A 27,410-nucleotide genomic window follows, 5' to 3' on the forward strand; every position below is an offset into this window, starting at 1 on the left:
GGCACGTAGTCCGCTCCCAAGGAGATTTGGGCCCGTCGAGTGGGCCGCCACTATACTTCGTCGTATTCCCTCCGGTGGTCTAAATGGCAGGCGTATTCCTAAGCCAGGGATCCCATTGCTTACTCCCACAAAGCAGGGTCCAGCCAAAGGAAAACGCTTCTGAAGTGGCGATGCCGGATCTGCATGAGCTATACTGCAAAGTGAAACGTTGGCGTTAGGTAAAGTGTTCTCCTAGCGTGTGGTGGATCGAGTTGGGTCTGTGCTAGGTAGTAGCCCTTGGTCAAGAAGTGTGTACCTAACCAGATCAGTGGCAGCGAACATCTACATGACAGGCGCTTCTAGTTGTTCATTACACTGCGTGATCAAACACAATGGCGCATTTAAAGTATAACAAGAGAACCAAGCTACGCAAGCAACCTTGTTGTTCCTTTTCCTGGGGTTTCTCATTTTCAGGACTCCGCGGAGAAGTTTCCCGCTAAGCAAGCGCTGTATGGCACGTATTTAGGCCGTCGCACGCCATTCTATACTTATGGTATCATTTGTATCCATTTGCACGCACTCATAAATCTTGCCTCGAAGCTCAGTCGGAGAGCATAAATAATAAGTACCCTCGCTACCATTGCAAAATGTCAGTACCACGGTTAGGTAGAGGCTCAGTGCAGCAACATCGCCATGGCAGAGAAGCCAACACCTGAGTCTATCTCCTCCAAAGAACCGGCTCAGGAGTCGGTCTCGGAGAAGACTCCGAGCACGCTGCAGCACAGAAAAGGCGATGCTTTTGTTGGAGGTGGTGCTACGGAGCTGTACGAGCCTATTCCCGAGTACGAGGGGAGACACCGATATGATCCCAAGGCTGAGTGGACGGAGGCCGAAGAGAAGAAGCTTGTTAGGAAGGTGAGTCTCCCTATCATCCTTTCATTCTATCTCCAAGCAAGTTCTAACACTGGTCTTTAGGTCGACTACCGCATCTGCTCCTGGGTCTGCCTCATGTTCTTCGCCCTCCAACTCGACCGCGGCAACATCTCGCAGGCCCTAAGCGACGGCATGCTCGACGACCTGGGTCTAACGACAAACCAATACAACTACGGCATGATGATTTTCTACCTATGCTTCCTGTGCGCCGAAGTCCCCTCGCAGATGATCTCTAAGAAACTGGGACCCGACGTCTGGATTCCCATCCAAATGGTGGTTTGGTCTATCGTCGGGATTTTCCAGTGCCTGATCTCAGGCGAGAAGAGCTTCTATGCTACTCGTGCACTTTTGGGTCTTGTTGAGGGTGGGTTTATTCCTGATGCACTGCTTTATCTCTCGTACTTCTATACCAATCGGGAGTTGCCTATGCGGGTTAGTTTGTTCTATTGTGCGAGTCACTTCACGTTTATTGTTGCTGCTTTCCTTGCATTTGGAATACTGCATATGAGGAGTCTTGGTGGGTGGGAAGGATGGCGGTGGTTGTTTGCCTTGGAGGGAGCCTTGACGGCACTTATTGGGGTTATTTCGTGGTTCTATCTGCCTCCTAGTCCGACGCAGACGGCGAGTTGGTTCCGTGGGAGGGATGGGTGGTTTTCGGAGAGGGAGGAGGTTATTATGGTTAATCGAGTGTTGAGAGATGATCCGGGCAAGGTAAGTCATCCGGTCTATACCTTTCCATTATCTTTATGAGCTATACTAATACTAATGTTCGTACCAGGGAGGAATGCACAACCGTCAAGGTTTAACCCTGAGGCTCCTCTGGGCCTCCCTGACAGACTGGGACCTGTGGCCTCTCTACGCCATCAGCTGGACGCTGCTCATCCCTACAAACCCCGTCTCCGCATACCTTACACTTAACCTGAAGAACCTAGGCTTCGACACTTTCGAGACAAATCTCCTTACTATCCCCGCCTATGTGCTCTTCCTGATCCAGCTTGTCTTCTGGAGCTGGATCTCGGAGCGTATCAACAACCGCATGGCTGTTGTGGGATTCTACTCGCTCTGGTGCTTGCCTCTGCTACTTGCGCTGGAGTTGTTGCCTGCGTCCGCGAGCCCGTGGAGCTGGTACACGGTTACCATTATGCTGATTGGATTCCCCTATATCCATTCTATTAACGGTATGTCTGCCCAACTCCCGTCTTATGCACCAGGTAAACGAGCAATCGTACTAACAGCCCTCCAGTCAGTCTTACCTCTCGAAACGCCGGAACAGTGCGCACTCGCACGGTCGGCAGTGCTGTATACAACATGATCTGCCAAGCGAGCTCCATTATTGCTTCAAACGTATGCTGCCCCGAGACATACCCACCCACCATATTATAGTCCATCGCCCCTAACTTTTCTATTTCCAGATCTACCGTGAAGATGACAAGCCCTACTACAGGAGAGGAAATAAAGTCCTCCTTGCTCTTGTTGCCTGGAACGTCTTTATGACGGTCTTCATTAAGATGTATTATATCTGGCGGAACAGGACGAGAGACCGTATTTGGAATGCGATGAGTGCGGAGGAGAAGGATACTTATTTGAGGACGACGGAAGATGAGGGGAATAAGAGGTTGGATTTTAGATTTGCTCACTGATTTTGGGTGTTTGGAGTGGTGGTGCGGTGTGCAATTATATAGTTTGTTTAGACGGAGATTGCGGGCTTAGGGCTGGACCGAGGCATTTATATACAATCAACTACACGCTCCTAAAATTGAACATACAACAACAGTTTACTGTATCCAGAGCCACTAGGTAAAGATACCAATAGTTGGAATTAATGTGGACATACCTGAGACAAAAATGTTCTTTAGGCAATAATTGATCGCATGATCTGCACTTATCACAATGGTTTTAGAGATTTGGAATTCAGCCCCGCCCATCGACGGAGATTAGCTTGCAGAACGATTAGTCCAGAGTCCAGACCTCGATACAACCTTCCCTTCTTCACTCCTTTGTAACCTCATCTCCTATAACTCTTCATATCCCGATCGTTGTTTTGCTTCTTGTCTGAGTTATTTGTTATATATCCCCTGCTCCCCAGATCCGACCTGTCAGCTTTATCGGCCAGAACCCCGCAGTCTCCGGGCGATAGCCAGGAGAAGCCAGAAGCCCTTGTGAAGGTGAGCCTCAGCTCCCCCTCTTTGTGCACTCTCTTTATCGACGTTTTCATCTTTCCCATCTTCTGGACTCTTTATGCCATATCTCTGCGTTATAGCCCTTTGTTCTCCTCTACCATCGTTCTCCGTTCTAACCGAGCAATCGCCTGAGACAGGGGCGCGTGCGTGCTATTGATTTTTGACCACCCCGGCCTCGACCCCCAACCTTCAAATAAATCGCCAACTTGAACTCGACTCGACGCTCAAGATGGCCGCCCAAGCCCAACCGAGCCAGAAACCCAAGATCCAGCCCTGTCGGTACAAGACCGGAAAGACACTAGGAGCGGGCTCCTACTCGGTCGTGAAGGAATGCGTGCACATCGACACCGGTCAATACTATGCTGCGAAGGTTATAAATAAGCGTCTTATGGCTGGACGAGAACATATGGTATTATCTTTGATGTCGGGACGTTGAACGGGGAGCGTGGGCTAAGGCGCATACAGGTCCGGAATGAGATCGCGATTCTAAAGAAGGTCTCCATGGGCCACCAGAACATCTTGACGCTGGTGGATTATTTCGAGACGATGAATAATTGTACGTCCCAGGAAAGAAGTTGAATGATCGTCTAGATCGCGCGCTAACTATTCGCTCTTTGCAGTATACCTCGTTACGGACCTTGCGCTGGGCGGGGAGCTCTTTGATCGCATTTGTCGAAAGGGGAGTTACTACGAGTCCGATGCGGCCGACCTTATCCGCGCAATCCTGTCTGCGGTCGCATACTTACACGACCACGGCATTGTGCATCGCGATTTGAAGCCGGAGAACCTGTTGTTTCGCACGCCTGAGGATAATGCAGACTTGCTTATTGCGGACTTTGGTTTGTCGCGGATTATGGACGAGGAGCAGTTCCACGTTCTCACGACCACATGCGGTACGCCTGGATACATGGCGCCTGAGATTTTCAAAAAGAGCGGCCACGGAAAACCAGTGTATGTCTCAACCATCGCTTCGTCCAGGTGACAGTGACTAACCTCCGCAGCGACATCTGGGCCATCGGCGTAATAACCTATTTCATGCTCTGCGGCTACACCCCCTTCGACCGCGACTCCAACCTCGAAGAGATGCAGGCCATCCTCGAAGCCTCCTACTCCTTCACCCCCATCGAGTACTGGCGCGGCGTCTCCGTCGAAGCCCGCGACTTCATCAAAGCCTGTCTAACAGTCGACCCCAAGGCCCGCCTAACAGCCCACCAAGCCCTCCAACACCCATGGGTCAACCCGCCCTACGACCAAACCGACATGATGGGCTCCGGCCAGGACTTGCTTCCAACCGTCAAGAAGAACTTCAATGCCCGCCGCACCCTGCACAAGGCTATTGATACCGTGCGCGCTATTAACAAGTTGCGTGAGAACGGAGGGCTCATGATGGACGGTGTTATGAGCGTGGACCCGAAGCCGGAGCATGTTAATGGGAGTGAGGTTCTTCCTGAGCGGAGCCAGACGCCGCGCGGTGGACAGGGGGGCAATGACCCTATGGAAATTGATAGTCGGGGGAATGCTCGCGGTCAGACAGAGCACCAGATAAGAGAACAGGAGAGGAAGGTTAAGGAGACTGTTGCTGGGCTCTGGAGCAGGACTGCCCATCGGAGTTAATCCAATGCTCCTCAGACTTCTTCAGCGAATGCGACTACTCAACTCGCGCACTTTTTATACATTCGTACAGCGATACCGATACCCTCTGCCTATCCTGCTGACCCTGTATCTGCATCTTGATGACGAGCCAGCTTCGCTCATACCAAGTTCATCCAGTCCGCTCCGCCCTGTTTGCATTTACTTGACATATCATTGCGATGTCTCACTCTGATACTGGTTATTAAACGAATGCTGAGAAAGGTGAGGATCTATGTTCGGTTTGGGCATTTATTACCTTTATATGTACATGGCCCCCTGTCTCTCGGTTCTAGGTATAGTTCAGTTCGTGAAGTATATATCATTGACACATATAAACATGGGCCCTCATTTTACGATGTACGGAATTTGAAGTATGATTTGGTACTGTTTTACAATAGTTGTATAGGAACCAATGATATTAGGAGCAAAGTATATTAATCCCGAAACGGCCTATATTAATCCAAATGCATACGTCAAACCGTTTATCATAAGTAGCCGTAGCCATTAAACAATGGCTTGATGTTCATCCTTGGTGTGTGTGTGTGTGTGTGTGTGTGTGTGAGGAGCCAAATCAAGCACCCAGCAACGCCTCACTCCCATCCCCCAACAAAGACACCCACCCACGCCACTCCTGCCAAGTCGCATAATCCGCACTCGCCTTAAGCCCCTGATACTTGACCGTTCTGAAATCCGAGACTTGGTCCCACGGCTTATTCGACGACGCAGATCCACCATGGTGACTGCTGCTTGAACTACTCCCCCTCAGGAACCTCTTCGCCGCACTGGTACTGCTACTTTCGTGGGACGCGCCGTCCCAGCCGGCCTTGTGCATTAGGGACTTGATGGTTTCTTCTTTTGTCCAGCCTTGCTCGACGGGGACGTCGGGGAGGTATGTTGCGCCGAAGCGGCGGCCGCGGTAGATGAATGAGATGCGGATGCCGTGCGTGCCGAGCGTCCAGTCTAGGGCGTTTGTGCAGGGCTCGAATGTGCCTAGGAGGGTTAAAGAGCAGGAAAGGTGGGGGAGGAGGGATTTCTGGATGGGGTTGAAGCGGGTGTCGTCGAAGGCTCTGTTGGGGTAGTTAGTTTTGATCTGCTGGATTGTCCTCGGTATGTATGGGTTACGGTAGGTGTACGTACGAAGTGAGAGCGTAGGATTTTAGACCGTGCGAGAGTTCCTGCGCCTCAAACGTGCCGATACACCCACGTAAGGATTTACGGCCGCTCTTGGAGAGTGTGTTCCATGTGACGAAGAGCGGGTATTTTTGGTTGCTTGCTCGTTGTCTGCTGCCTGGTGTTTCGGACACGGACGACATAGAACTGGATGTTGTTGCGCTTGAAAAGATAGAAGTTGATGACTTGTTTGACATTGAGGACGGTGTTGAGTTGCTAGAGTCCGGGGTTGCCTGCGCCTGGAGGCGGTCGATACTTGGGAGTTTAATCGTTTGAGGGCGCGAAGTAGACTGCTCTCCTTGATCAAGTTCTTCCTCGTTTACGGGCTCCTGGTCGGCATCGTCTGCCCTATCATCTTGAATCTCGGAGACTTTCTTGAACTGTTCGTATCTCTCCCATAGTTCCTCCACGGCAGCGAGGTTGATTGGATCGTTCCCTTCAAACGAGGCAGCCAGGCTCTCGAAGCAATAGAAGCAATGTGCCGGAGTCGCCATGGTCTCGAAATCAAGTATAAAAAAAAGTCTTGACAGCGTCGGGTATAATTCTTATGCTGCTTGACAGATTGGGTTTCTTAATGAGCACACCAGGTAGGTCAGGCTGTCAGCCAAGTGTGGCTCCACCAACACCACGTCCGATAGTGGACCAGATCAAGGCCTATGGAAGTTTCAAGGCTGTGTAAGAAGACTATGAGCCGCTGGAAAAGAGTTTGACTTTCAAATGAGAAATATGGCCAGCAGTCTATTGCACAGCCCTGAAGATTATCAGGAATCGGACCGTGGTGGGGTGCGAGAGGAGTAAGAAAGAGAATGGAAGCGGAGAGCCCGGAGGGGAACTTGGAGACCGATAAGATAAGCACGTGATGATAGCGCTTATCGCCCGTGGTTTCTCTGCATTTCCAGTCTGGGGGTATACTTCTCAGCCTGCAACTGCGAAAGATTGAGTTTTATTAGAAGACATACTTTTGGCCTGCTACCCAACCGTCTCAACCTATATAGCCCCAAGTATGCTTTTATGCTCCCGGAAATGCAACGTATTAGAATGTTATGAGACGACGGACGTCACCGTTCGCGGTCATCCTTGGGCATGGGTATATTCATCATGGAAAGCAGGTTCCCGGCTGGACCTGCTGATCCTGATTGCCCCTGAAGGCTCTCCAAGAGGTTCTTCACAAGATTGATGTTGATGTTGTCGCCTTCCCCTTCCAGGGCATCGTTGGCACCCTCGTCCTTCCCTCCTTGAGATACTGCTCGTTTGCCTTGGGAGACGTCGCTCGGACGGTGGAGGTCGAGGACTCCGGTGCCCCTGAGTTCAGTTTCCATTTCTCTTGAGAGTTGATTGATCTGTTCAGTGTCATCCTCCTCATCATTCAGCTCCTCAACTCGTTTGGACGGTCTTGACGACGAGGATGGCCCACTCGGACCTGGCATTGATGGCATGCCCATCATCTCTTTCATCATCCTAGCGAATTCCTCCTCATCGAAGGATGCATCCTTGTCCTCACCTTCGCTATCCAGCTCTTCTTCCTCGTCCTCGCTAACATCGGAATCTGATCCGAAATCATCGATAAAGTCGGCGCCTTCAAAGCCAGCAGACTCGTCGTTCAAGAATTTTTCAAATTGAGCAACGATACGTTGTAGATTCTCTTGCGTGTTCGCGTCGCCAAAGTCTCCTGCAGGTTGGCCCTTTTCTCCCCCTCGCCCTTTGAGCTCCTTGTCAAGGTCTTCGAAACTTATGTCCAGCCACTTTTCATCGTCCTCTCGCTTGTCCCATGTCTGGATCTCTTTATCGGTGGGAAGGGTCTCGTCGCCAGTATCAAGGTCTTCTAATATGAGTTTCATTTCGCGCACCAGTGGCTTGTCTTGGTTTTGAGGGTCTGCCAGAAGCATTTCAAGTCCGCAGGTCACCTTCATGCCAGTATCGGCGCGGTCAAACAGCTTTCGATCCTCGGTAGACGGTAGCTTACCGGCCCACGACTTTGGTGCAGGGAAATCCTGACTTTTGACTTGGGCGTAGCCAGTTCGAGTGAATCGGGTGCTCACTGTAACGAAATCCTCGGGCTTGAAAATGACCTCTTCTGCGTCCTTGCCTCGAAGAGGTCTCAATGCAATGGGGTCTCGGAGGTAGAACGCCTCTACGGCGGGGGATATATAGGCGGGCTTTTGGTGCAGGAGGAAGGCGACTTTGCGGGGGATGGTGACCAAAGCTGAATGTAGGTTCTCGCTGATCTGCTTAGGGTAGTTTCGAAGTCGGTAAAATGCCTCCTCTTGAATCATGGCTGAGCGCATCAGTCGGTTTGGTTGTTCAATTAGAATCTTTCTTGCCTCCGACAGAGTTATTGTTTCCGTGACCCTGCCTTTCTCGTTTTTCGGCTTGATAATGACAAGTTCCCCTTGGTGCAGCCATACCTAAAATGGAATCAGAAAGCTGGAGAACGAAGTAGCTTGACATCTGGGGCCTTACTCGATTGTCTGCAATTTCTGGCTCGAGCCATGAAGGCAATGCGCCGGCCGCCTCCGCAAGCAGAAACTGGCCATCATTGTCCGTCACCGTAGCCCAAATATCCTTGTGCTTCTTTGTCAACTCCAGCAAAAGATATACGATCACCCATTCATCCTCGACCGAGTCTCCAAAGTTTGTCCGCCCGTTGAGTGTCGTGGTACCTAGGAGTCATGATGTCAGAATATATTTTAGATAACGTCGCAAATGAATGCGTAAGCATACCATCGTTCTTCGCAATTTCAAGGCGGAACGAATCCCTTTGCCAGATATAGTCCTTCAGTAATTGCTTAGTCAACTCTGCCGAGGATTTATGTACCTCCGTCAACTTCGTCCGTGTCTCTGCGGCCTCATCAACGACGGCGGGGGTGGGGCTCGTAGGGATGTAGTGTATCGAGTATTCGATGCAATCGTCAGGGAGTTCAGGTTTGGGAATTGGGCGAAATGTGGACTTGAACCACTCGATGTCCTCCTGCGACATAGGCGCCATGGTGACTGCTTATTATGAGCCCGCAGGTTTAGAGCGAAGGTTGTTGTTTTTCTTGCGCCGCACGTCGAAATCCAGAGGCAAAATTACGGTCGGTATGACTTCATACCAAAAGCAAGCGCGGAATATCCCCGGCCCGACTCGCAGCTCATGGGTGCCCGTCGGCACTAGCCCGCTTGCGGTTAGATATCAACAAGCCTGAACATTATCCATCCTCACCGCCCACAACACGTCCATCACCAATGCGTCTTGTTTCTCCCCGTTGAGTTCAACAGCATTTTTCCGCGTCGTCGGGGATGTTTGCGCGCTGGAGAACCTCGGATTTCCACTGAATATACTAAATATAGGAGTACACCACGCGTCCAGAGCCGAAAATGGCATATCCATACATCGACACCCCGCGCACCGAAGTCGACGGGAACGCGACTTACTTGACGAATGGCTATCGCAGCGTCGGCCGGCACAACCTGTCGGCTCTCGACTCGGTCGAGAATTCCTTCCAGACGCCATCAAAAGACGAGGATGTTCTGAAAGTGCTCGGCGACAATCGCAGGCGCAGTTCTGCAGGATCAAAGCTCAACACACCGCGTGCGACTGCCGGCCCGAAGACAACGAGAAGCGCGTTAAATTCACGGCAATCGCTCCCCCAAGCGGGCGCAAAAGGCGAATTTACGCCGATGCTGAAGAGCGCGATGAAGAACAACTATATGAGGAATATGTCTACGACGCGAGGATCCAGTGTGCCCAAAACTCCCTCTTACTTGAGACCCGGCTATCGGAGTAACGGGAACACCCCTGGGCTACCGGAGATGACAGGGATTGATGAGGAAGACGTGACTGGTGACGACCCGACGCCAGTTCCGCAAGTCGCCAGTAGTAGTGTCCAAGGCAGTCCGCTCCCCGGGCTTGCTAGCAGAGATGGCAACGGTGTTTTGGGCGATGGAAACAACATGACACTGAAGGAGCAAGAGAAGGTAGGGACGCGTGGCAACATTAGCGCACAGGCTAAATGCTGACTTATGCAGATAATCGACAAGCTAGATAAGGACAACTTCGGCCTGAAACTGAAGATCCATTTTCTCCAAGAGCAACTCGAGAAGGCCGGACCTGCCTATAATCAAGCCGCCCTCATGGAAAACACGGAACTCAAAGTCTCAAAACTCACGATGCAACGCGACATTTCACGTTACAAAAAGGGGCTCCAACAAGCGGAACGCGATCTCGAAGCCTATCGCCAACAATTTCAAGAGCTCAAGGAAAAGATGCGCCGGAAACACATGGATGAGACGGTACAACGCGAAATGGAGTCGATGAGGGAGGAGCTCGAGAGCAGAGACCAGCACGTGAGACAACTTGAAGAGCAACTGAGAGAAGCAAAAGACTCGCAGTCGGACGAAATGGACAAGCTTCGAGATGATATTGAGGACTTGGAGGCGTCTCTTCGAGAAAAAGATCGCACGATCGAGGAGCGTGAAGAGGAGATTGAGGAATTGAAAGACAAAGACGGCCAGGAGAGCGATGCGCTCTCCGAGTTGGAAGCGGAATTACGACGCGCAAAGGAACAGCTAGAGGACCTCCAGGAATCACTCGACCAAGCGAAATCGGAAGCTATTGAGGCTAGGACCTCGGAGCAACAGACTTTGGAAGAGAAGGAGCGCGCCGAAGAGAATCTGCAAGAGCTACAGGATGAAATGGCGAACAAGTCTTTTAGTACCAAGGGACTTACCCGTCAACTAGAGGAGGAGGTCAGAGAGCTTCGCCAGAAGAATAGTGAGCTTAAGCAGGAGCTCGAATCGAATGCTGAACGGATGACAAACCTCGAAGAACAATCTAAACAAACTCGCCAATCTACGGACCATGAGCAGCAGCGTTTACTCGAAGAGCTCACCCAGCTCAGACGAGAGCGCGAGCTAGCTTTCCAGGAACGCGATGATCTGAATGTTCAACTCCAGGAAGCTCAGGACGAGATTCAACGCAGGACCGAGGAGAAGGATCTCCTTCATACCCGACACCATGCTTTGACAGACGAGTCTGGGACTTTGCAGAACGACTTGGCAAAGGCACAGTCTCAGATCCGCGAGTTCCAAGAGGCATTAAATGTCGAGAGGCATAACTCCGCTGAAGAGGCAGAGAATGTGCGAGGCCAGTATCTGGAGGACATCGAGCGATTGCAAGAAGAGATCGAGTCACTTCAACACGAGATCGAAGACAAGGAAGGGCATTTTGCTCTCGAGCAAGACCGATGGGAGAGCCAGAAGCGTACAATCCAACTCCAGAAGGACAGAGCGGAGGACCAAGCGGCCGGCTTCAAGCGGACGATTGAGAAGCTTGAGCAATTGGAGCACACTCTAACTGGCAAAGAGTCTAAGCTGCAAGAAGTCATCGATGCCGAAAAGTCGAGGCACTTCAATGCTGAGGCTGTTCTTGGTCGGCAAGTGAAGGAACTGAATGACGACTTGACCGCAAAACGAGAAGTCATCGACCAATTGCGACAAGAATTGCTTTCCGTCAAGGAAGAACTTCGCCAGACAAGACGTGCGGAAGCAACGCTCAACGAGAAAGTTCAGGCGCTGGAGGATGAAGTCGCGGTTCTTCAGTCGAGTTTGGAGGAAGAGCAGGAGTACGCCAAAAATCACACCCAGAAAAAACCCGCCGATCGAGATGTCCAAGTACAGAAGCTGCTCGCCGATAAACAGAAGCTTAGAGACCAGCTCGCCAACGCGCATGTTGAGCTCCACGACCTAAAAGCAATGCAGTCCGAGGTCGAGGCCGAGCGCGACGGACTGCAGACACAACTCGATGAAGTTCAGAACCAAGTGGACGAGACAACGAAGTTTGACAAAGAGAAGACCGAGCTCCGGAAATCGACTTACCGACTAGAGACCGAACTTAAGAGACTCAAGGAGGACAGGGCGGCTCTTCTGGAAACCAAAGATACTCTCGAGAGTCAGCTGAACTCTGAGATTGAGAGGGCTGCTGTGGAGGAGAATCGCCTTTCTGCCGAGATTGATCAGCTCCAAACCAAGCTTCAATCTGCCTCAGGAGAAAAAGACCGTGAGCTTGCCCTCGCGAAAAGCAAACTCCAGCGGTATGAGAGACGAATCCATGAGCTGGAGAATCTTCTCGAGCAACAACCCCTTGGAGACGTCGAGCAATCGGCAAGTGGTGCGGATGTATCAATGCTGCGCCATAGCTTGAATGAGGTACGGAAGCGAGAGAAGGTTTTGATTCAACGCGAAGCTGATCAGAAGGCTTCCATTCGCGCTTACAAGTCCAAGGTTGTTGAGCTCGAGCGGGAGTTGCATGATGCAACAATCAAGAGATTCGAAGCGCAATCTCCATCGTCATCACCTGCCAACAAAATGCACCAGGATGTCAGGACACTCCGAAAGCAGCTCTCGGACGCTCACCGTGCTTTGAGAGAGTTAAAGTCAAAGAACCATGACCTGGAACGTGCTGCCATGCGAGAAGAAGACCAGCGTGATTTGCATGAACTGCTCAAGCAATCCACTCTCGAAGCCGAGTCTCTTGCTCTTCAGGTCTCCGAAAAGGAAGCTCAGCTGAATGAAACAGAGTCTCGAACACGCAGGATCCGAGAGGAACGCGCCTCGTACGCGCGCAAGGCCAATGCAGCCTTGAAGGAGCTCGACGCCCTTCAAGACCGTTACAGGCAAGCCATGGAGAAAGCAAGCGCCAAGGGAGAGAACAGGACCAAGCACGAGAAGGAGATGCTAGGCCTAGGCAAGGAAATCCTTTGGCTCCGTGCACGTCTCAAGAGGGAGGAGAAGTTCCGTCGTGACCTTGCCTGGAGCAAGGGGTTGATGGAGCTTGGGGAGCGCGTTCGGGTTGCTTGGTATGTTCCCCATCTTCACCAAAAACGTATTGATTCATCTAACTAATCTGTTCTCTACAGCAACGACGCCGACCTCCGCATGATCTCCGAAATGGGCGTCAAGCCCCGTGACCGCAGAAACATCCGCACTCCAACTGAAAAGCTGAAGACCGCCGTGTCAATGGTCAAGGCTATTGTACGTATGCAAAGATCAAGCCGCGAGTGGAAGAAGACATCAAAGATAGGCGAGGGCCTAAAGAAGGCCAAGAACGAGCTTATGAGGAGAAAGGAGAGAGAGTCGTTGAAGGCTTAGTTTATCCCCATTATTTTCCTTTCCCCCTGTTTATATTTACCACGTGATTCCCCAGCGATGATTGTCTTTGTCTCTTGATGCCTATCTCTTTTTACACATTGGGCGTTTGGGAAATCGCATGATATGACATGACTTGGTTTTGTCTTAGGTTGGGTTGAAGCTGCTGCTTGGTAGCTTGGATACTTGGGTTAGGTTAGCTGTTGTTTGGGTATTTTCTGTATACCTCGATCAGAAATGCCAATTTGTCTACGTTCAGTCCATCCTTCATTGACTTAGCTTACTTCTTGAAATCACTCTGCAGTTTGATTGAAGTAGAGATGGATATCAATGACCGGAAGAGAAAGAGACACTGCTCCAATGTATACAATGTTTCTGTATTTTGGAACTAGATTTAGATATGCCAGAGACAAGAGAAAGACTCGCAAAAAGTGATATAACGCCTCGCCTGCCTCATCCAACAAAACGCTGAACACCGGTGACATGAAGGGGAAGAAAGCTCGTGTATGTATAAGGTAGGTAGGTAAGTGGGTAGCGGTAGTAATCATTCATCGAGATCGTATAGCAGTGTAACGCAATATAACCAACAGCAAACCAACAAGACGAGGGGCACAGAGGAAGACAGAGGGTATAGAGCAGGGCAGCAAGCCGTTCAAGCACCCTCACTACCAAACTCATTCGTCCATTCCGAATTCCGCTTGAGGTCCTCTTGGCTGACTGTTGGCCGCGAGTTACGGACGGCCTTGATGAAGTCCTTTAGGACGAGCGGGGGTTCGAGCAGTTGGTCGGGTTCGACGTTCTCCCAGCGCATTTCCATTGCGCCGCTGTCGCCTGGGGAGCAGGGGGTCAGCTTTTCTTGGCCTTCGTGGAGGACCTGGATTTTCGTTAGTATTGGGTTTAGAAGAGGTGGAGTGGAGAAAGGGAGAGAGCAGTTTGTTACCTTCTTGTAATGCGTCGCTGTTTGAATCTTTCGAATAGGCTGCATAAGCGCGTCCTGCACAGCGATACTGATATCGCTTCCAGAATAGCCCTCACTTTGCTCAGCCAGAGCCCGATAATCAGCCTGTGTCATCGTGCAAGGCGTTGACCCGACGGCAAGCATAAACATCTTCATGCGAGCGTTGATATCAGGTAGACTAATGTGTACACGTCTTTGGAATCGACGTCTGATAGCAGCGTCCAGTTGCCATGGGATATTCGTTGCGCCGAGGATGAGCACGCCCTTGGAGTCGTTGCCTACACCGTCCATTTGAACGAGGAGTTCGGTCTTGATGCGGCGCGAGGCCTCAGAGTCGTTTTCGCCACGGGCGCCGCAGAGGGCGTCGACTTCGTCGATGAAGATAATTGCTGGCTTGTTTTCACGGGCCATGTTGAAGAGCTGTTTTACGAGACTGTAGAGTGCATTAGTAAATGAAAGACACACGATTGGTGTGGAGAGCTTACCGTTCACTCTCACCCATCCACTTGGAGACCAAGTCACTACTGCTGACACTGAAGAATGTGCTGTTTGCTTCTGTCGCGACGGCTTTGGCGAGATATGATTTACCCGTACCCGGGGGCCCATAGAGCAAGATACCCTTCCACGGTTGTCGCCGCCCAGTAAACAGATGTGGGAACTTGATAGGCAGAATAACGGCCTCCTTCAGCGCCTCCTTTGCACCCTCCAAACCGGCAACATCCTCCCACTGCACATTCGGCTTCTCCGACAGAATCGCACCAGCAAGGGCGGACCGCAACTTCTTCGAATCGGCGTCTTCGTTGTCGTCTGATTCTTTCCTGCAGAACCACAATGTCAGCAATATACCCAGAAACCAAGAGTAAAGAAGACATACCCTCCCTTCCCACTCCCTTGCGAAACCTTCCCATTCGCCCCCACAGCACTCGGCTTCTTCCGACTGTCCTGGCTCGCCAGATGATTCTTCAATTTCTCCGCACGATCCATGTACTCGCCCGTCTTTGCGCGGATCATCTCCTTGCTCTTCGGATTCTTTTCCCATTTTAACGCGAGCATGAACAGTTCGAGCGCGGAATAGTATTGCTGGTAGGCCTTTTCGTACTCGCCTTCGTTGTCGCTCTCGATGGCCTTTTTGACCGTGTCGATTGCGCGGCCGAGGAAGTCGGTGTTGCTCATTGTGGTGGTGTTTGCTCTCTATATCTTCGGAGCGATTCGGTAGGAAAGGTACGGTTGTTCGTTGGCTGGCTGGCTGAAGCGCGAGGGACGGACCAAGGACACTCGAAGGCGGGGAGTTGGAGAGATGGAGACCGATACTGAGCAGTCGTAGTGAGCGAATGGTTACCTGGAGCTTGGCTGAGGCGAGTGACCGAAGGATACAAGGATATACTTTCTCAAGCTGAATTACCCAGGCAGACAAGAAGAGGAACCAGCGATACGACGTCGAGTAAATACAGGGTGAATTCTTCGCGGGGATGTTACTTTGGTGGAGGGAGATGGACCGGTCTCGCTGAGCAACGCCAACGCCGCCTTGGAGGAACCCCGACATTCTGCCATCTTCCAGCTTCATTGTCAACTTTTACTCATTATTTTGTCACGGTTCCTATTCCAAAGTTTGATCAACATGGCAGACCCCCAGAAGCAAATGCAGGCTCTTTCCGATGAATTCCAGAACCTTCAGACCGGTACGCCTCCTTCACAATTGTTCTTTCTGCGGTGCTTGCGGCGGAGCGGGGATGACCCCTCCATACCTATACCGCACTCAGTCCCCCAAGAAACACGCGACCTAACAAAACTGCTGTGAACAGAACTCGACGGCCTAATCGACGCCCGCCAGAAGCTCGAATCGCAACAGCAAGAGAACAAGTCCGTGCAAACAGAATTTACCTCGCTCGACGACGATGCAAACATCTACAAGCTCATTGGGCCTGTGCTGCTGAAGCAGGATAAGAGTGAGGCCCTTATGGCTGTCAATGGGCGTTTGGAGTTTATTGAGAAGGAGATGTAGATTTCCCTCCCCCTTGCTTTTGCTTTTGACCAGGGGTGGTTGCAAGGTGGGTTGAATTGGACGATCGTGCTAACTGCTATCACAGTAAGCGCATCGAGGGACAGATCCAGGAGAACTCGGAGAAGAGCGATAAGAAGAGGACGGAGGTAAGTCTCCCATCGCGTATTTCTTCTGACCGGCTCTAGTCTAACCGTCCCGTTAGATCGTCCAATTCCAGAGCCAGATCCAACAACAGGCCGCCGCTGCGTCTGCCTCTGCTTGAACTACGCCTTCAATAAAAGCTGTCGAAGATAAAGTCGATGCGAATTAGCGAATGGGGAGTATGGGCCCTTGGGCGATGCCAAGAAGAAAGTCGCCCCTCGGCCAGCAGAATAGTTACGCAAACCCAAAGCAATGCCCTGCTGCGAGATGGTGGATGGGTGCTGTGGCTATCGCCTACGAGATGGAAGCTGAACGAGGTCATAGGGAGGCTGCGAGTCGGCCAATGGCCTGTTGACTGAGTGGTGGTTCAATGGCCTGTGAGCCAACAATACGAGCTAACAATATAATGTTGGTTTACTGTGATCTAAAGATACCTGAGCGCTGCAATATATGCTTCATTCAAAACTCCGTGACTATCATCTCTCATAAACAAGGTCTAGTTGGCGTGCAAATCAACTCTATATATACATCTATGCCTTGGTCAGCAGGCTCTCTCCGGTCATCTCCTTGGGCTGTTCAATTCCCATGGCAGCCAGGACAGTGGGGGCGACGTCTCCGAGGACACCGGGCTCCTTGCGGAGGCTCCAGCCCTTGGGGGCGTTGGCCATGACGAAGGGAACGCGGTTGAGGGTGTGCGATGTCTTGGGGGTACCCTTCTCGTTGAGCATCTCCTCGGCGTTACTGGTTCATGGTTAGCTTAAATTCGATGCAGATCATTGATAATCTAGGAAAACTCACCCGTGATCAGCAGTGATGAAGAGGGTGTAGCCGTTCTTCTTGCAAGCCTCGTAAACGACACCGATGGCCTTGTCGGTAGCAGCAACACCCTTGATGGCGGCCTCGTACACACCAGTGTGGCCAACCATGTCGGGTGGAGCAAAGTTGTTCATGACAAACTCGAACTTGCCCTCGGCAAGACGCTCCTCCATCTTCTTACCAACACCCTCGGCGCTCATCTCAGGGTCAAGGTCGTAGGTGGCGACCTTGGGCGAGGGAATCATGTCACGGACCTCACCAGGGAATTGCTTCTCAATACCACCGTTGAAGAAGAAGGTGACGTGAGCGTACTTCTCAGTCTCAGCGACGTGGCACTGCTGGACGTCCTTCTTGCCGAGCCACTCAGCCAGGACGTTACCCATGTGCTGAGGAGGGAAGGCGACGGGGAAGGTGTAGTCCGTCTTGTACTGGGTCATGGTGGTGAGGTGGATGTTCTTGGGGTAGGGGAGGTCGGGGCGAGGAGAGCGGTCGTAGTCACCGAGGAGCTGGGTGATTTCACGGACACGGTCGGAGCGGTAGTTGAAGAAGAAGAGGGTGTCGTCGTCCTGCACACGCCTGTCCTTGCCGCCGAAGATGAGGGGCTTGAGGAACTCATCGGTCTGGTCCTCGGTGTACTTCTTCTCAATGGCCTTGACGGGGTCAGTGGCCTCCTCGCCCTCACCGGAGAGAATGCCCTTGACGGCAATCTCAACACGCTCCCAACGCTTGTCACGGTCCATCGCGTAGTAGCGTCCGACGACAGTCGCAATCTCACCAATGCCGATCTCCTTGGTGGCATCGAGCAATTGCTGCATGTACGTGGCGGAACTCTTGGGATCGGTATCACGGCCATCACCGAAGAAGTGGATGAAGACCTGGGGAACCTCCATCTCCTTGGCAACCTTCAGGAGGGCGACGAGGTGGGTGATGTTGGAGTGAACACCACCGTCGGAGACGAGACCGAGGAGGTGCAGACGACCATTGCCATCTTTAGCACGCTTAAAAGATGCAGCGACGCTTTCGACCTTGCCCATTTCGTTCTTCTTGAGGGTCTGGTCGATGCGAACACTGTCCTGCCAGACGACACGGCCGGCACCGATGTTCAAGTGACCGACCTCACTGTTACCCATCAAACCCTCGGGCAAACCAACAGCAAGTGATGAGGCGTCGAGCTCAGTGTAACCGGAAGCAGTCTTCGAATCCTTCTCGGCGAATCCCGACATGAACGGGGTCTCGGCGGCAGCGATGGCATCGCCGTCCTCGCGAGTGTCAGGGCCAGCGACACCCCAGCCATCGATAACGACTAAACAGTGATGTTAGTAGGAGCACTCCGAAAACTGGAAAGCTGTAAAAAGGGTGTGCATACTGAGGGCAACCTTCTGGTCAACCTTAGCCATGATGAATGTCAAGCTCTTGTTGATCCTGAAGTTGGTTGTCAGCGAAGAACGGTGGGGTGATTTCTGCAAATAAATGCGATTGCGAAAGGTGAGGCACTCACAGAAATGAAGTAAATATGAAGTAGAAGGGATGAAGAGTGGGAGGAATTTGGGGTAAAGACAGCGAGAAAAAAAGAAGTCGAGGCTGCCGGTGAGAACAACAGAGCTTGGAAATAATGTATGGAGGGGGAGGGGCCCGGTGACGCTTTGGGAAACCGCCCTTTTGCTTTTCTTTTGCCGCGACTTCGACGTCACTCTCTCCTCCGTTCTCGACCGCGTTCCGGCTCTTTCCTAAACAAATCCCCAGCTTTCGGAGATCAGATGTTCTTTTGCTATCTAGAGCCCCATTATTAGTTTTTTCTTGCTTCCGGTTCGTTCTCAAAACATACTCACTCCGGATCACCTTTCTTCCCCACACCCGCGATGGCTTCCAGGTCGCCGACCGCGGTAACACCAGGGCCAAAGTCGTCCGCGCCCGAAACCCCAGCGATCAATGACACGCCAACAACACCGCAAGCCGTTCCTTTTCCTCCTCCACAAACCTTCGATTTCATCCCTCCTCTACATGGCGTACTGCTGCGACTTCTCTCACCTCAGACAAACGGGGACGGAGCTGCCAATGGCGCGAACGACGGTGTCGCTGGACAGGATCAGAGCCAATCTCAGCAGCAGCCATCGTCCTCAGCGGTTGGCAATGATGGCAATAATGCTGGACTCCTAGGCCCCGGCCACACTTCTGCAGCTGATTTGGACGTCAAGAACCTTCCAACCGAGGTCAGCTCGATTAAGATTCGCATACAGAAAGCACAAGCCGTCGTTGAGAGTTTGCCCGATATCGACCGCACTGTGGACGAGCAGGAGGAAGAAATCCACGACCTCGAGGACAGGATCACGCGGCTGAAATCAGTGATTGCAGACTTTGGGAGAAGAGCGAACGATACCAACTCCGGAAAGACCAGACCGAGTCCTTGAATATCACAGAGATTGATAGTATACTCAACATACCGCTAGACGCGGAGGACGCATACTTTATCCGGAAATGGTACGGCAAGACAGCAGCTTTGGTCTACTGCTGTAAACAATGCCTGTGCCCTTTAAGCGCGGAGACCAGTACGGAGATCGGATGAATCATTGTCAATTGAACAATTTAGGAACGGGCGATATTCAGTTAGTGAATGCGGAAAAACCATGCATCGTTCGAAACGATGCCGAAAACTGGACAGCGGAGGTACTCATTCGAACCTAAGCTCTATGCCCTCGATGACCGATGCCAGTGCCACAAGAACTGATTATAAGTCTTATATTTCGGTCTCTCCAATAGTTATAGACCTTCGGGCAATATGGCACGAGCTGCTGACGGTAGGCTGAGGCGACCTCAGGCGGGGGAAAGAGAACACCCCGAACGCAGACGGTGCCACCGCGGTCCTCATTAGAATATTCCCGGTGTGTCTCAATCGTCTACAAAACAGTATATGATAATACAAGCCAATTTAATACTTCCCACGGCATTCCATCTGTGATTTTCGAGAAGCAAGACAAAGTACGGAGTACCCATTGCAATGACTCAACTAGCTCATTGGTAAATTCTCCGAGTAATCGAGCACAGCGGATCGGTGAGGACTAAGGAAACTCCGATATCGCGTGCCAACTCCCCGCCACTTTGCAAAGTCTGGATTCCTGAGGCAACTGACTTTTCCTTACCTACCCCACCACCACCTTTTTTTTCTTCCTTCCCATCCTTCCTCCTCTTCTTCTTCTCCTCATCCTCTCTCTCATCCCAGCTTCTTTTTCATTCTCTATATCCCTTACTCTCCTCTTCACACTCTCACAATGGCCGCCTACGCCCTGTCAGATGCCCACCGGGCTGTAAGTAATCCATTGAGCTCTTTGACTTTCAGATCTGTTCATGAGCACCACTGACTCACCGCTGCAGCAAATGGAGGACCGTCTGGTCAACTCCGACCCTGAGGTTGCTAAGATCATGGTATGTGATGTCTTTAGTCTGCTTCTTTCTTGTTTCCAAGAGGAGGCCTACGATCCCGAGGGAAAGTGTCTGACTTGATTGTCCGATAGGAAAACGAGATCCAACGTCAGCGCGAGTCCGTTGTCCTGATTGCCTCGGAGAACTTCACTTCCCGCGCTGTCTTCGATGCTCTTGGCTCTCCCATGTGCAACAAGTACTCCGAGGGTTACCCCGGTGCTCGTTACTATGGTGGAAACCAGCACATTGATGCCATTGAGCTTCTCTGCCAGTCCCGTGCCCTCAAGGCCTTCAACCTCGACTCTGAGAAGTGGGGTGTCAACGTTCAGTGTCTCTCTGGCAGCCCTGCCAACCTCCAGGTCTACCAGGCTCTCATGCGCCCCCACGACCGTCTCATGGGTCTCGACCTCCCCCACGGTGGCCACTTGAGTCACGGTTACCAGACCCCCTCCAGGAAGTGAGTCAAACATGAAACCGAAATTGAATCAATTCGTGACTAAACGTTTTGTTAGGATCTCTGCTGTCTCCACTTACTTCGAAACCTTCCCCTACCGTGTCAACCTTGAGACTGGTATCATTGACTACGACCAGCTCGAGGCCAACGCCGAGATGTACCGCCCCAAGATCCTGGTCGCTGGTACCTCCGCCTACTGCCGTCTGATCGACTACGCTCGCATGCGCAAGATCGCCGACAAGGTCGGTGCTTACCTTGTTGTCGACATGGCTCACATCTCCGGTCTGATCGCTGCCGGTGTCATCCCCTCTCCCTTCGAGTACGCCGATGTTGTCACCACCACCACCCACAAGTCTCTCCGTGGACCCCGTGGTGCCATGATCTTCTTCCGCAAGGGTGTCCGCAGCACCGACGCTAAGACCGGCAAGGACGTCCTCTACGACCTTGAGGGCCCCATCAACTTTTCCGTCTTCCCTGGTCACCAGGGTGGTCCCCACAACCACACCATCACCGCTCTGTCTGTTGCCCTCAAGTACGCTGCTACCACCGAATTCAAGCAGTACCAGGAGCAGGTCATCAAGAACGCCAAGGCCCTCGAGGAGGAGTTCAAGGCCCTCGGCCACAAGCTCGTCTCCGACGGTACCGACAGCCACATGGTCCTCGTCGACCTCCGCAACAAGGCTCTCGACGGTGCCCGTGTTGAGGCCGTCCTCGAGCAGATCAACATTGCCTGCAACAAGAACTCCATCCCCGGAGACAAGTCTGCCCTTACCCCCTGCGGTATCCGTATCGGTGCCCCCGCCATGACTTCCCGTGGTATGGGCGAGGAGGACTTCAAGCGCATCGCCCGCTACATCGACCAGTCCATCAACATCTGCAAGGCCGTCCAGGGCGAGCTCCCCAAGGAGGCCAACAAGCTCAAGGACTTCAAGGCCAAGGTCGCCTCCGAGACCGTCCCCGAGATCCTCGAGCTCCGTAAGGAGATCGCCCAGTGGGCCAGCTCTTTCCCCCTCCCCGTCTAAGCGGTTAATATGGGACTTTAACACCCACCCATCCAAACTTTAACTTTGGATATGATACCATTTTTTCTTTTTATTTCCATTATTTCCATTTGTATTTTGCTTTTTTATCTTTTTACTCTGTACGAGTTCAACATCATTGCGCATAAAACTGGGTTGCGGAGTGCGTTTATCGGGGTTCGGGTCTGCTTTTTCAACACCTTACGCGGGACACGGGATACGGATATGCATGATGAGCATGAGAATAAACATAGCACTGGGATTGGTTCTTCAACACCTTCTTCAACAGGAAAAGTCTACCCTTTTCAAAGCCTAAAGTGGCGTCTGTCTTGGTTAAAGGCAGTTATATACAGATTAATGACATCAACGAAGTGGCATTTTGCCATTGACTCATGTTTTCCCGAGTACGTAACAATGTTTCCTCATTAGAAAACACGGCATACATAATCTTAGGTTAGTGCCATGCTAGATCCAATGACTCACAACTCCCCCCGTTCCTGATCAACAAGAACCCTACCCTGCTCTTCTACAACAGCACCTCCCTTCCAACCCTCTGCAATCAAAGCAGCAACGTTCCTCCCCATAAGCGCACTAGTCTCCATAGTCGAAATAAAACTCTCTATACCACCCGTATACCAGACCCCCGGCGCCAACATGGGATCCTCAAATGTAACCCTGGGATAGAGGAACGGATACGGGTGCCAAACCTTAGAGTGAGACCAGGATATATCTTCCTTGGGGAGGCCAGATATGCCGTTGTCCGAGGAGGGAGCCTCGGGGCTTTGTTCGAGACCGAGGATATCGCGGATGAATGACGCTGTGGGTTTCTCCGGTGAGAAGATCTTGTAGACGTAGTGCTTTCCTGCTTCACCTGGGACGTCGACGGTGCGAAGAGTACTAATACTCCAGAACCCGGCAGGTCCAACGCCGTCTTCGGCGTCGCCGAGGTCTGTGTTTGCTGGGAGAGTGGTAAGGATTGTCTCGGGCGGTAGGTCAGATGGGTTCTTCATATTGAAGTACTTTCCTGACAGCCTGTGAGACGACGAGAATAGTGTGACGTGCAGCGTGTGGAAGGGAATTGTATCTGGGATATGCTCTGGTTCTGGAGTGATGCTGATGCCGGAGTACTGGTAGGGGCCGGCAATGACGACCTCGTCAAAAGAAGCTGATTGGTCCTCTTTGAAGTAAGCGTTCTCATCTATGATGTTGAGAGTGATAGTGTCGTCTTTGTTTCGGGTGATAGATGTGACGGTTTTGTTAAGCTGGATATCGGACTGTGCGGCATTGAGCATACCGTCGAAGATGCGCCAGTTTCCTCCTTCAATGGATACGGCTCCATCGGTGGCCATGCAGACCATTGACTCAAGTCCGTGGATGAGAGGCAAGTTCTGACCATAGTTGACCCTTGTACTAGCCTGGATAACCTCCCTTGAGAACCTGAGTGAAACACTGTTCTTCTCCAAAAACGTAGCCCCAGGCGTAGACGTAGCATCGAGCAACCCAACCGCCTCAGCAGCAGCGGTAAGAGACTTGAACGGGAACAACGGCTCGTTGTACAGCTGAAGGAACTTGTTGACAGTAGTCTGCATGAGGTTCCTCGTTCGGATTGGCGCCAACCCATAGCGCCAGAGGAGCTTAGCGATAGTCCACCAGCTACCGGAGTCTTCCATGACGAATACAAAGTCCTTGCCGTCCCAGACGCCGAGGGTTTCGGCCTCCATGGGCCGCTCGTAGCTGGCGCCTCGGACATTGAGACCGAGTTCTCTGGAGGCATTGACGAGGTTATAGTTTACCTTGACGAAAATAGATGCGCCTAGTTCGATCGGGTATGCTGGATCGTCGAATACATTCACTGTTGTTGAGCGGCCTCCGACGTAAGGGGCGCGCTCAAAGACAGTGATGTTGACTGGGATCCCAACTGAATCTGCGTGCTTGCGTAAATTGTACGCTGTTGATGCTCCGGCTGCGCCAGCTCCTGTGCAATGTCAGAAAAGGCATTGATGTATAGCCTTTGAAGCTCTTACCGATTATAGCAACTTGTTTTGGCCCGGCCTCGTCTGAACGAAGGGATGCTTGGGCACCGCTAAGTTTGGGGATTGGGATAAATGCTAGTGCTGTCGCATAGCAAAGAAACCATACATATAGGCACCATTTCAAGCTGCCTCTATGGAAGAGCTCCATAATGGAGAAGCTTAGCGGAGTCGCTAGCCCTGTGTTGAGTGATCACTGTCCCGATCGTCCAGCGACGGGCTCAAATATACAGAAGCACAGAGTCAAAATAAATAGGGTTATATATTGAGTGGGGGCACAGCCAGGTCGTCAAGTAGAATCAAACCAGCATGGAAGAAGATGAAGTTGTTGAAGCTGACGAAGAGCAAGCATGGATCTCGCCATGGGGAGCTGTCAACCACGCTAGCTCATAGACGGAATAGCGCGATTTGTCCCCGTATCGCTTATCGCCCAATCTTTAAATTTTTTCGGTCTATACAATTCTGTCGACGCCGTTGAATTTGACCCCGCGTCTCTTTTTGACCAGAAAACGAAGGGGATCCTCGTCACCGGAGCTGTATCTGTTATTCCTATCCACAGGTTCAGTTTTATCCATACTACCAACATGGACCCATATGACAGCGACTCCTCCGGCTTCGAGAATGAGGGGGACTACACCGAGACCGGCGTGGTCCTAGGATACGCCTCTGAAGAGATCATTGAGGATGCAGTAACTCACATTGGAGGTTGGCCTGTATGTTCAATACCCTTCAAACAGTCCTCAGTTGAGTCACACTCACTAATACCTTATCGCAGTCCTGGATAGACGAATCTACCCCGCCCTCCGGCGAATTCGCAAAATGCAAAGTGTGCAACAGCCCCATGTCCCTCCTCCTGGAAATAGACGGTGAACTCTACGAACACTTCCCTGATTCCGACCGCCGCCTGTACATCTTCTCGTGCCCGCGCAAGCCATGCAACCGCAAACCAGGCAGCGTCCGCGCTCTGCGCGCAACAAGAATCCACAAACTTCACCAGCCATCGCAAAAGGTGGAGAAGAAGACTGAACCCAAGAAGGAGAAGAAACAGCCTGAGCCTGCTAAGCCGGCCGTTGACCTTGGTGCTAGTTTGTTTGGAAGCAACACCCTTACGAACAGTTTTTCTGCGAACGCGAACCCGTTTTCTTCCAAGCCTGGTCCTGCGCCAGCAAACCCATTCGCTGCTCCTGTCGCTAGCCCAGCGCCTACACCACCCCCCAAACCCGAGTCCAAGCCCGAATCCGAATCCAAAGAAACAGGAACCCTCGCCGAATCCTTCGCCGACAAAGTCCGCCTCTCCACCCCCGAACCTTCCCAACCACAACAACTACCCCAACCATCCACCCCCTGGCCCTCCCAATCCGACTTCCCCAAGCCCTACACAAACTTCTTCATTGACGCCGAAGGCGAGACCCTCTCTCGCCCTGCAACGCCCAAAATTCCCGAAAACGTGACTATCGATACAGAGGACGCTGAAGGCGGCCCGGGCGCAGACCTAAAAGACACCTTCGAATCCGAGCTCGACAGGGCATTCATGAAGTTCTCGACCCGACTAGGACATAATCCCGAGCAAGTCCTTCGATATGAATTCAAGGGAAATCCCGTGCTTTATTCGCATAAAGACGAGGTTGGGAAGCGGCTTTACGAGAGTGCGCTGTCCAAGCTTAACACTACTTCTAGTCCGAGCCGCATGCCGCGGTGCGAATCTTGTGGTGCGGAGAGGGTCTTTGAATTGCAGCTTGTTCCGCATGCGATCAGTGTGCTTGAGGAGGGGATGGAGGGTGTTGGGCTTGGTGTTGGGGAGGGGGGGATGGAGTGGGGGACTATTATTATGGGTGTTTGTAGTAGGAATTGTGGGCCGAATGAGGTTGGTGTTGTGAGTTATAGGGAGGAGTGGGCTGGTGTGCAGTGGGAGGAGGCTGCGAAATAAGGTACTGGAAGGTATTGGAATGGAAGTACAGATTTGGTGAGTGGGTATGGTTATGATTTATGTTGATGACAATAGACTTGTTCTGAAGTTTTGAACCGTTTTGAAGTGTTGTATTTTCAGCATTTCTTGTTCGCTGATGTGTCAGGATATCTCTCGGCTAGTAGGTAGTAGATACAGGGCAGAGGGACTTGTTGTCCTAGGTAATAGTAGGTAGGTAGGTAGGTATAGAATGATGAAATGAGAAGCAAATACACAACGCCAAATGCGCCAGTCCAGACATTCCAATCCTCCCCATGCTGGTCTATCTCCGTCGTCATCATTTTTTGCTTGGGCTCATCTCGCGTTTGAGCTGGACCAGAGTCCACTTTGTGGTTTTAGATATGCGGCCATGTCAGAGTTGCAGATTGACTAGACCTTGCATAGTATTCGAAGAGTTAGGTGGATATATTTTCGAGCTTAAGCACCCTGCTCGAAACCACGGCGGATGACACGGCCGAACATGTCGACGCCGACGCGCTCGCTCTTGACCTCGCTGCGAGCCTCGTTCTCCTTGTTTGTGGGGACATTGATGATAGTGGCAGAGCCAGACTTGTCGACCTGCCACGTGCACACCTCGGTGACGAACTTCTCCAGGGCCTCGCGGTTGCGGGTGTCAAGCCATTGCTCGAGAACCTCGGCATTGATCTCACGGAAAGCCTTGCCGACCTCAACGGCGATGCGGATACGGATGAGCTCCTCGAAGCCAGCGACGTCGGCAACGAGATCGGCGTACAGGTCGTCGGAGTTCAGCGTTGACCAGAACTGGGCATACTGGGCGGACTCAAGGAGGGAGGAGAGACGAGCGAGCTTCTGGACGGACTCGACAAAGTCGGATTGTTGAGCGGCCTGGGCCTCGGCCTCGGTGGCAGGGAAGGGCTGGGTGTAGGCGGGGAGCAGAGCAAGACAGAGGGAGAAGGCGGGAGAGGGGAAGATGGTGAGGGCCTTGACGAGAATGTTGGTGACGGTCTCGGGTTGGAGGAGGTGGGGGTTGAATTGGTAGCTGTCGGTCGGCTGATTAGCAGGCGCAACGACAAGTTGAAATTGACAAAATGGGGTTTGAAATGGCTTTCAGAGAAACAATGCTCAACATGCCCGAATTGGGTATCAGGTAATAGGAAACGTGATAATAAAGAAAAGTTTAACATCATAGAAGCCAGCGTAGCCGGTGGTATAACGGCGGGGTAACAGGTGCATGGAAGATTTCGGGTGCACTCACAGCTTCAGCAGAGCCAGGTTGGCATAGCAGTCGAATGTCCGGTCCTCGCACTGTTGGACGACGTAGTCTTGAAATACTGTGGTGGTCTCGGGGTTGTACCGGTCGAGACCGCTGAGGATGGCCTCGATGTTGGCGGGGCGGGTGTCGCACTTGTCGAAAGCGAAGCCCATCTTGTCGGAGGTGCTGGTGTGATAAAGGGAAAGAGGGAGGGAAGGACACCGAGGTGCTGGTGGGTTAATGGAGGCTCGTTCGTCAAGGCGGGACAAATGGATGGAATTGCTTGGAGGGTGAATTTTCGATTGTGTTGCTGTGCGGCTGCTCCGGTCGGATAAACTGACTGGATTGGCAAGTTTCCCCGGGTGCATAGATCTG

The 27,410-nt window shown here is 52.0% G+C and overlaps 12 protein-coding genes across 12 annotated transcripts; 6 read left to right on the plus strand and 6 right to left on the minus strand.

The window, feature by feature from the left end:
• Positions 1–672: 672 nt before the first annotated feature.
• Positions 673–2,552, plus strand: BDV14DRAFT_191638 (major facilitator superfamily domain-containing protein; the record flags this gene model as incomplete). Its single annotated transcript, XM_073771517.1, has 5 exons — positions 673–894; positions 955–1,623; positions 1,691–2,090; positions 2,156–2,256; positions 2,325–2,552. The coding sequence occupies 5 exons, from the start codon at positions 673–675 to the stop codon at positions 2,550–2,552; spliced, it is 1,620 nt and encodes a 539-aa protein (XP_073625360.1).
• Positions 2,553–2,840: 288 nt separating this feature from the next.
• BDV14DRAFT_178548 (serine/threonine-protein kinase) lies at positions 2,841–5,285 on the plus strand. Its single transcript, XM_073769608.1, has 5 exons — positions 2,841–3,077; positions 3,230–3,501; positions 3,558–3,648; positions 3,713–4,043; positions 4,094–5,285. Exons 2-5 carry the CDS (start codon positions 3,322–3,324, stop codon positions 4,704–4,706), a joined length of 1,215 nt encoding a protein of 404 aa, XP_073625361.1. The 5' UTR covers positions 2,841–3,077; positions 3,230–3,321; the 3' UTR covers positions 4,707–5,285.
• BDV14DRAFT_178550 (AMMECR1 domain-containing protein) lies at positions 5,286–6,678 on the minus strand. Its single transcript, XM_073769609.1, has 2 exons — positions 5,862–6,678; positions 5,286–5,791 (listed from the first exon to the last, which is right to left on the minus strand). Exons 1-2 carry the CDS (start codon positions 6,386–6,388, stop codon positions 5,296–5,298), a joined length of 1,023 nt encoding a protein of 340 aa, XP_073625362.1. The 5' UTR covers positions 6,389–6,678; the 3' UTR covers positions 5,286–5,295.
• Positions 6,679–8,938, minus strand: BDV14DRAFT_178551 (putative regulatory factor Sgt1). Its single transcript, XM_073769610.1, has 3 exons — positions 8,616–8,938; positions 8,355–8,554; positions 6,679–8,299 (listed from the first exon to the last, which is right to left on the minus strand). The coding sequence occupies exons 1-3, from the start codon at positions 8,878–8,880 to the stop codon at positions 6,953–6,955; spliced, it is 1,812 nt and encodes a 603-aa protein (XP_073625363.1). The 5' UTR covers positions 8,881–8,938; the 3' UTR covers positions 6,679–6,952.
• Positions 8,939–13,406: 4,468 nt separating this feature from the next.
• Positions 13,407–15,458, minus strand: BDV14DRAFT_178553 (AAA family ATPase VPS4). Its single transcript, XM_073769611.1, has 4 exons — positions 14,852–15,458; positions 14,463–14,795; positions 13,960–14,410; positions 13,407–13,893 (listed from the first exon to the last, which is right to left on the minus strand). Exons 1-4 carry the CDS (start codon positions 15,148–15,150, stop codon positions 13,672–13,674), a joined length of 1,305 nt encoding a protein of 434 aa, XP_073625364.1. The 5' UTR covers positions 15,151–15,458; the 3' UTR covers positions 13,407–13,671.
• A 74-nt stretch (positions 15,459–15,532) lies between these two features.
• BDV14DRAFT_178554 (tubulin-binding prefolding complex subunit YKE2) lies at positions 15,533–16,565 on the plus strand. Its single transcript, XM_073769612.1, has 4 exons — positions 15,533–15,656; positions 15,780–15,975; positions 16,065–16,125; positions 16,182–16,565. Exons 1-4 carry the CDS (start codon positions 15,596–15,598, stop codon positions 16,239–16,241), a joined length of 378 nt encoding a protein of 125 aa, XP_073625365.1. The 5' UTR covers positions 15,533–15,595; the 3' UTR covers positions 16,242–16,565.
• BDV14DRAFT_107769 (2,3-bisphosphoglycerate-independent phosphoglycerate mutase) lies at positions 16,565–18,564 on the minus strand. Its single transcript, XM_073765627.1, has 3 exons — positions 18,303–18,564; positions 16,919–18,239; positions 16,565–16,861 (listed from the first exon to the last, which is right to left on the minus strand). The coding sequence occupies exons 1-3, from the start codon at positions 18,331–18,333 to the stop codon at positions 16,651–16,653; spliced, it is 1,563 nt and encodes a 520-aa protein (XP_073625366.1). The 5' UTR covers positions 18,334–18,564; the 3' UTR covers positions 16,565–16,650.
• A 231-nt stretch (positions 18,565–18,795) lies between these two features.
• Positions 18,796–19,344, plus strand: BDV14DRAFT_202901 (RNA polymerase II mediator complex middle subunit MED9; the record flags this gene model as incomplete). The annotated part of the gene is made up of 1 exon (XM_073774151.1): positions 18,796–19,344. The coding sequence occupies one exon, from the start codon at positions 18,796–18,798 to the stop codon at positions 19,342–19,344; it is 549 nt and encodes a 182-aa protein (XP_073625367.1).
• An 858-nt stretch (positions 19,345–20,202) lies between these two features.
• Positions 20,203–21,829, plus strand: BDV14DRAFT_202902 (glycine hydroxymethyltransferase SHM2; the record flags this gene model as incomplete). The annotated part of the gene is made up of 4 exons (XM_073774152.1): positions 20,203–20,238; positions 20,306–20,356; positions 20,446–20,810; positions 20,866–21,829. The coding sequence occupies 4 exons, from the start codon at positions 20,203–20,205 to the stop codon at positions 21,827–21,829; spliced, it is 1,416 nt and encodes a 471-aa protein (XP_073625368.1).
• Positions 21,830–22,305: 476 nt separating this feature from the next.
• Positions 22,306–24,007, minus strand: BDV14DRAFT_202903 (putative prenylcysteine lyase; the record flags this gene model as incomplete). The annotated part of the gene is made up of 2 exons (XM_073774153.1): positions 22,306–23,801; positions 23,851–24,007. 2 exons carry the CDS (start codon positions 24,005–24,007, stop codon positions 22,306–22,308), a joined length of 1,653 nt encoding a protein of 550 aa, XP_073625369.1.
• A 433-nt stretch (positions 24,008–24,440) lies between these two features.
• BDV14DRAFT_202904 (small subunit rRNA maturation protein TSR4) lies at positions 24,441–25,783 on the plus strand (the record flags this gene model as incomplete). The annotated part of the gene is made up of 2 exons (XM_073774154.1): positions 24,441–24,569; positions 24,632–25,783. The coding sequence occupies 2 exons, from the start codon at positions 24,441–24,443 to the stop codon at positions 25,781–25,783; spliced, it is 1,281 nt and encodes a 426-aa protein (XP_073625370.1).
• Positions 25,669–27,302, minus strand: BDV14DRAFT_178568 (CSN8/PSMD8/EIF3K family protein). Its single transcript, XM_073769613.1, has 2 exons — positions 27,039–27,302; positions 25,669–26,822 (listed from the first exon to the last, which is right to left on the minus strand). The coding sequence occupies exons 1-2, from the start codon at positions 27,206–27,208 to the stop codon at positions 26,240–26,242; spliced, it is 753 nt and encodes a 250-aa protein (XP_073625371.1). The 5' UTR covers positions 27,209–27,302; the 3' UTR covers positions 25,669–26,239.
• Between the last annotated feature and the right edge of the window lie 108 nt (positions 27,303–27,410).

This window comes from Aspergillus stella-maris (assembly GCF_047715825.1).
Source record: "Aspergillus stella-maris strain CBS 113639 unplaced genomic scaffold BDV14scaffold_52, whole genome shotgun sequence".
NCBI lineage: Eukaryota > Fungi > Ascomycota > Eurotiomycetes > Eurotiales > Aspergillaceae > Aspergillus > Aspergillus stella-maris.

Excerpts from the sequence above, each read along its gene's own strand:
- BDV14DRAFT_178548 (XM_073769608.1), top strand. The coding sequence starts at position 3,322 with ATGGCCGCCCAAGCCCAACCGAGCCAGAAACCCAAGATCCAGCCCTGT. Across the intron at positions 3,649-3,712 it reads TTTCGAGACGATGAATAATT|TATACCTCGTTACGGACCTT; the intron begins GTACGTCCCAGG and ends CGCTCTTTGCAG. Across the intron at positions 4,044-4,093 it reads AGCGGCCACGGAAAACCAGT|CGACATCTGGGCCATCGGCG; the intron begins GTATGTCTCAAC and ends TAACCTCCGCAG.
- BDV14DRAFT_178550 (XM_073769609.1), bottom strand. The coding sequence starts at position 6,388 with ATGGCGACTCCGGCACATTGCTTCTATTGCTTCGAGAGCCTGGCTGCC. Across the intron at positions 5,792-5,861 it reads AAATCCTACGCTCTCACTTC|AGCCTTCGACGACACCCGCT; the intron begins GTACGTACACCT and ends CTACCCCAACAG.
- BDV14DRAFT_178551 (XM_073769610.1), bottom strand. The coding sequence starts at position 8,880 with ATGGCGCCTATGTCGCAGGAGGACATCGAGTGGTTCAAGTCCACATTT. Across the intron at positions 8,555-8,615 it reads TGAAATTGCGAAGAACGATG|GTACCACGACACTCAACGGG; the intron begins GTATGCTTACGC and ends CATGACTCCTAG. Across the intron at positions 8,300-8,354 it reads CAGAAATTGCAGACAATCGA|GTATGGCTGCACCAAGGGGA; the intron begins GTAAGGCCCCAG and ends ATTCCATTTTAG.
- BDV14DRAFT_178553 (XM_073769611.1), bottom strand. The coding sequence starts at position 15,150 with ATGAGCAACACCGACTTCCTCGGCCGCGCAATCGACACGGTCAAAAAG. Across the intron at positions 14,796-14,851 it reads CAAGGGAGTGGGAAGGGAGG|GAAAGAATCAGACGACAACG; the intron begins GTATGTCTTCTT and ends GTGGTTCTGCAG. Across the intron at positions 13,894-13,959 it reads CAGCGACGCATTACAAGAAG|GTCCTCCACGAAGGCCAAGA; the intron begins GTAACAAACTGC and ends ACGAAAATCCAG.
- BDV14DRAFT_178554 (XM_073769612.1), top strand. The coding sequence starts at position 15,596 with ATGGCAGACCCCCAGAAGCAAATGCAGGCTCTTTCCGATGAATTCCAG. Across the intron at positions 15,657-15,779 it reads ATTCCAGAACCTTCAGACCG|AACTCGACGGCCTAATCGAC; the intron begins GTACGCCTCCTT and ends TGCTGTGAACAG. Across the intron at positions 15,976-16,064 it reads GAGTTTATTGAGAAGGAGAT|TAAGCGCATCGAGGGACAGA; the intron begins GTAGATTTCCCT and ends CTGCTATCACAG.
- BDV14DRAFT_107769 (XM_073765627.1), bottom strand. The coding sequence starts at position 18,333 with ATGGCTAAGGTTGACCAGAAGGTTGCCCTCA. Across the intron at positions 18,240-18,302 it reads TGACCAGAAGGTTGCCCTCA|TCGTTATCGATGGCTGGGGT; the intron begins GTATGCACACCC and ends ATCACTGTTTAG. Across the intron at positions 16,862-16,918 it reads TTCATCACTGCTGATCACGG|TAACGCCGAGGAGATGCTCA; the intron begins GTGAGTTTTCCT and ends ACCATGAACCAG.
- BDV14DRAFT_178568 (XM_073769613.1), bottom strand. The coding sequence starts at position 27,208 with ATGGGCTTCGCTTTCGACAAGTGCGACACCCGCCCCGCCAACATCGAG. Across the intron at positions 26,823-27,038 it reads AACCTGGCTCTGCTGAAGCT|CTACCAATTCAACCCCCACC; the intron begins GTGAGTGCACCC and ends GCCGACCGACAG.